The sequence below is a fragment of the Syngnathoides biaculeatus genome, chromosome 11 (assembly GCF_019802595.1).
Source record: "Syngnathoides biaculeatus isolate LvHL_M chromosome 11, ASM1980259v1, whole genome shotgun sequence".
NCBI lineage: Eukaryota > Metazoa > Chordata > Actinopteri > Syngnathiformes > Syngnathidae > Syngnathoides > Syngnathoides biaculeatus.
Window position 1 is genome coordinate 10,817,804 of NC_084650.1, and position 6,000 is coordinate 10,823,803.

Genomic DNA, 6,000 nt, shown 5'->3' on the forward strand with positions numbered 1-6,000 from the left:
TGCTTTTTTTTTTTCCTTCTCAACCACATCCTTTCTTGTTCTTTCTTCTGTTCTAGTCTTCCTTTTCTTTCTGTCTGGCCTTCTTTTTCCTTGCATCATTCCTTACTTTCTTCCTTCTATTTTTCTCATGTTTTATATATATATAAAATATTTTTTTCTTTTTTCCTTCCTTACGTTCTTCCTTCATTTGATCATGCTTTCCTACCTCCTTCCCCTTATTTTTTTTTCATGATTAGCGTTGTTCTTTCAATATGTGCTAATGTTGTTTGCATTGGTTACAAAAATGTTACAATTATACCGTTATTTTTTCCAAAACCTATTCGATTAATTTTGAAATACCAACATTCAAAAGAAATGACCAAATAAACTATAATAGATCTATAGATCATATATATATATATATATATATATCTATTCTATTTATGGTCAAATAAAAATAAATAAAGACGGAAATTGATATAAGGTCCGCATAGCTCAAAATCCACAAGCTTGACATTATTGACTCATGACAGCCCAAATACATTTTTCTTGGGGGGATTGATTTTTCATTTCCCGTGGCAATGAAACGCGTTCAATCACTCAGATGCGCTGCCGCACTGCGGCGGGCCGCCGCGCCCCCGTCGGCTTGCGGCTGTGCAAATGAGGGCCAGGCCCAATCATCAGGAGTCTCTCAGTTCGCAGATTTTGCTGACTCAAGACGCAAAAACACTGGCTCAATAGCGAGTCCGCGCCGACATCTTTTTTTTTTTTTTCGATGACGAAGCAAAAATGAGCGGCGTGAACAGTAAGCGCCTCTGTGCCGGCTCCGGTTTAAACACTAAGCGGCTGTGACGGCGGCCCGGGTGTATGCACTGGATCTTGCTCTTCACGCTTGTTTATTTGCTGACAATACAAATATGAGACCGATTTTATGGCAGGACCAGACTGCCGTCAACCACCCCGGGCAGAACCCAGCCTGACGGACGTGTAAAAGACCGGCGAACGTCACTTTGAGGCTAATTTGGGTTACGGCGGTACCGCACGCGAGGTTTTGAGGTTCACGCACGGCGTACGGTAAGCTAATTAGCAAAGTAGGTACTTCCCGGTTTTCATCCGATTGTTTCATATCTTTTTCATACAAATATTGAACTGGCTAGCGTAGGAAAGTGGAGAGTGGACGGACGGGCGTGTGCTTCCAAACAGGGTTTGGGTTCGGAGATACAAGCGCGAGCCAAGTGCGAGCAACTTCTTGTTGAGGGAGGTTGCAGTGAAAAACCGGATCACCTCATTCCAGGTTCCCTGCTTGGCTTCCTTGTTTGGAGCGGTTCCGGCTGACTCCCCCAAATTGTTTGAATGACGGGAATGACCGCGGGGCCTCGCGTGTTTAGCCTTCTTCGAGCGTGTCGCGCCTCGGCTGGAGACGGCCTTGAGCGGACCTCACATCCAGACATCTGCCAGGCACCTGCCCCCGAACCGCATGTGCTGCGCTAGCTTGGCCGCAGCGCATTGAAGGAACCAAACTAAACACTTTTGGACCCCCCTCGGAGACTTCAACGACTCGTCCTGAGTTGATTCATGATCGCCGGGTCACCCTCAAATATTTCCCGTCTGTATCAGCTCTTGAGAGCTCAACGTGGACCAGAAATCGCATATGAGCCGTCAATTCTGACCATAAAAAGTCCCGTTAAGATTCGCAATCTCTTTTGCGGGAGAGTCCAGAAAGTGGAAACTGTGATGTCATGCTCTGCCCACATCAGACGGCGGCTCGAGCCTTTAAAAGACTTCACAATCTTGCGACGCTCGGTTCGGTTCCTGGCATCGGCCGTCGAGTCGCGAGTTAAGAAAATCCATCGTCCGTCCACCCAATTTCATTTTGAGTGCTCAACTGGTGTCGCGAGCTCCTTTTTGGGTGACTTTAATATCAAACTTTTACTGCTGTTTTTGACTTCATCTTGGAAAAATATGACGTTATTCTTGTCTTACTGTCATAGTGTATTCTTTATTATTTTCCATATCATATGTTAGTTGGCGGGACTTTACAAGAATGGCCATCCCTTTTCATTCCAGAAGTTAGACACACGATCAAATGCCTCTCTCTCGTATTTAAAGCTCCACTGTCATGAAATGCATGATTTTTAGTATGTTATTAAGGAAAAATAGGGCAGCCGGTATGGACCCATTCCTTTTTTTTTTGACCACGCAACATGATTTTGACGCTATGTGGCTTTTTTGTAACTCCCGCCATGAAAATCCTCTCGAGGGATTTGTTTTGGAGAGGAAGCAGGAAGTGATGTTAGTAGCAGACGCCCGCTCAAGCGGTCTTGTCTGTCTCTATTAGTTTTACCTGCTGGATGGTGGCTCGTTGTTCCTTCGTGTTAGCCAAAATGCCGGCTCGTTGTATTGCCGGATATTTCTCGAACACTCGGGAGGGTGGATTTGCTCTTCATGCTTTTCCAAAAGACCCGGTTCGTTGTGAAAAAATGGATTGCACTGGTGCAAAGGACGAGAGCTTCGTGGATTCCAAATGACAGCTCGCAGATGTGTGTAGAGCTACTAAAAAAAGTTGGTGGGGGGACGTAATCCTCTCTGAACGTAACAGAAGATATGCGTATGTTAGTCAGGGGGGCTAAACATGTCATCTAAATATGGCTCAAAATGAAATGATAGGATAATATTGGTCACTTCACTCGATTGCGTCCGCGGCGGACGGCTTCGGCCGGGCTGGCTCATTCATACTGTCTGGGAGTCTGTTGTTAGTGAGAAGTGATCCGCATATCATCTAAATATGGCTCGAAATGATAGGGTAATATTGCCCGGGTCATTTCACTCGATTTTTAGATGTTCTCTTCTTTGAAAAGAGCTTCCATGTCACGTAGTCGGTGGCACAGCGTGGGTTCGATGGCGAATGTCCCGGTGTAACATCTGCTGATGACGTTGCAGGCAATATGGCCACCACTCGGATGTCGAATGACACTTGCGCAACTTTGCACGTGGATGACGCGCTCTCTGCTCATATTTATTTTTTCGTATGGTCATTGAAGTGAATAATATTGTATGTATTTTTCATTACAATATCTATTTTAGAATGTTTATAGGCATGACAGTGGAGCTTTAAGAGCAGACTTTGTCATGAACTTTAATTCTGGGTCGAATAATGAGGAGACAAACGAGTTTGTCCTAAATGCAAATAATTCAAAGCAACAAGGCGATGTTTGCACTTTAGACACGGCCACATCCCAAACGTTGGCGCAACACACATTTGAGTGACTGGGGGGGGTGGTGTGGGGGGGTGGGGGGGGGCTGCTTTGGAAGCAGACATAATCCCGTTAGTTCAAGTCCACTTTCGGAGGACGCCGACCGTCGCAACTGTACACTGGAGAGAGGCGTTCAAGTGCAATCGTAGAAGTCGAATACGAGCAATCGACGTTTGTCCTAAATCGCTGGTGACGGGTTTCGCCTCATCGATCTCAGTTTCCAGTGTTGACTACAACGTCGGCTCATTGACTGAATATTTTCCTCCGTTTGTATTAAAAATGGTTTTATTGACAAAATGCAAAAAGGAGTTTCGGCCTCCATTTGGACGACGACTCTCTTTGATTGACTTCTGTCAGTGATATCAAATCTTGCCCTTTTGAGCGAGGCTATCAAGAGAAACTGTGGGAAAAATGAAACTTTTACGCAAAATATAATTCTGAATTCTTAGATAAAATGCTTTTGTGCACACAAAATTTGCTTTTGTACTCAATATTTACAGTTACAAGGATGTAATTGTGGCTTAACTCAACGAGGTCCCCCCCCTGCTGGTCACTTATTAATATTACAGTCGAAAGACTGTTTTGCAGTTCAGCGCGCCAACAAAACGTCGCAAGATCGCACGGCGACAACATGGCGATGACGACGCTTCAACGAAATATCGCGTAGCTGGACACGGCTTTAAACAACCGGGATGGATTTCTCAACAAAAAAAATGGAGGAGAGATCACACAAATACACGATTCGGCAAATTGCAAATATGGGAGGGGCACTGTAAGCCGCGCATCCGCTTCTGTTTTTTTTTTTTAATTTTGAAAATACAAAATTGAAATGAAGACACAAATGATTATTTGACAGAAATGGGGCGGGGGGGATTCGGGCTCTTTGATGTTTCAGTTCCTCAACTTTAGTAATATTCAAATGAAACACGAGTTATTTACGTATCTTGCAAATTGTCTCGCGGGTCGGAGTTTGGACAAATCGCAAATACGAAGGTCTCCTCGGAATTCGATGGCCCGCGTGACCCCCCCCCCACCCCGGGGGGTGTTTGTGTCTGCTTCCTGTCCCAGATAACGGCAGTCTGCCGAGAGGCCGCCCTGCTGGCCTTGCAGGAGGACATGAAAGCCGAGCAGGTGGACGCCGCCCACTTCCAGAGCGCCCTCGCCGCCGTGAGGCCCCGCGTGCCCGACGCTTTGGTCCGATCCTACGCCGCCTACCGGCGGCGCTACGCCGACCCGCCTTCTCTTCTGCCGCCCCGCTGATGTCTTTATTGCCTGAAAATGTATTATGTGTATGCATAATGAAGAGCAACATTGCAACAAATGCATGGTTTTTATTCCCCGTTTCGAGGAATAAATACTTTTGTATACTATTCTATACCAAAAAAAAAAAAAATACAATGAATAAACCTGCTCTTTCAGTTCTTGAGTTCCCGTAAGTATCAATGTCATTTCTTTCAGGAATACAAAAAGGTGAAGTAAAACCATCATTGTGATAATATGACGTTCTCATCTCGAGGACGTTTTTTTTTTTTTTGCCATCCATCCATTTTATCTTTTTTTCCAAGGTCAGATCGCCAGCATAGCAGATTTTCCTCTTCTAGTCTCCTCTTGAGGGATCCGGAGGTGTTTCCCCGGCCAGCCCGGAGACGTGCCCCGGACCTTAAGCTCCGCCCCCTTAGCCATGTCAATTGAAGCTTCCAAAATGGCGACTGAACAGAACCTGTTTGAAGTCGATTCTCTACCGCGTATTCCAGATAAAAATCCGGTATGTTTTTGGCCAAATGCGTCAGACTTGTCCAAGAGAGTTCTACAGAGAGATCTCAACTATTTCAGACAAGGATATGTACACAGAATTAAGATTTTGGACGCAACACGACGGAATGTCCAGAGTTGTAGCGAAATGTTGGCGATCGATGCAAAAAAAAAAAAAAAAAAAGTTTTTTCGCCTCACAAACTTCATATTGAAATCCAACAGGATGAAATAGTGGAATCGTACTGCGCATGTAAAGGAAGGGTGAGTACTTTTTACTTGGAAAGATCACGAGTAATATCATTGTCGTCTTTAGAAATGAGTCGGCGTATTCATTTGACTTGGCTCAAAATCGAACCCAGTGCTCTGTCTTAAAAGTCCGATGTGATCCAAATAGGCAAATAGTCATTTCTCTTGCGTGACATGGCGCATTAACGTATCACTGGCCCGACTCTTCGGCATAAAACGTGACACGCTTCATTCGGGAAGTCAATGATACGCTAACAAAGTGAAAGTTGTTCACCTCCAATGTATCAAGCACTGATAATAATTCAATCAAACTTCTCCCTCACTTACTTTCGAACCTACAGGCTTGCGTTTGTTGACATTTATTTGTACGCGTGCTCTTCCGCCAGCCACAATCCATCGTAGACACTTTGTCAAGTGTGTTTTCGGCTTTGGAAAATGAATCAAGCGGGCAGGCCCCTTGTAAGCTCGCAGGATACCTTTCATCAAAATTGCACGTTCCCCAGGCGCACCCGAGGACCCTTTTCTTCGTAACATTAACTTTTCCAAGCGCACGCTACTGGCAACCAGCATTGCTTGTGGGACAACACGGCGGCAGGGGCGTGTCAAGCCAGTGGTTAAGACAATGCGGCTATCTGATTGGATATTATTGTAGGAGTGAGTGACAGCTCGGAAAGATCCATTGGCTCCTGCACTCCCGCAACCCTTGTAAGGATAAGCGGTTCAGAAAGTGGATGGGTGGAAACGTAGCTCGTTATTACAAAATTTCGT

The 6,000-nt window shown here is 45.2% G+C and overlaps 1 protein-coding gene across 1 annotated transcript in view; it reads left to right on the plus strand.

Moving 5' to 3' along the window:
• Positions 1–4,657, plus strand: part of afg2a (AFG2 AAA ATPase homolog A) — a 98,580-nt gene extending 93,923 nt beyond the window's left edge. The window contains exon 17 of the mRNA XM_061834746.1: positions 4,302–4,657. Coding sequence (XP_061690730.1) covers positions 4,302–4,493 — 192 coding nt within the window. The 3' untranslated portion in view covers positions 4,494–4,657. The remainder of the gene's footprint in view (positions 1–4,301) is intronic.
• The last annotated feature ends 1,343 nt before the right edge of the window (positions 4,658–6,000 follow it).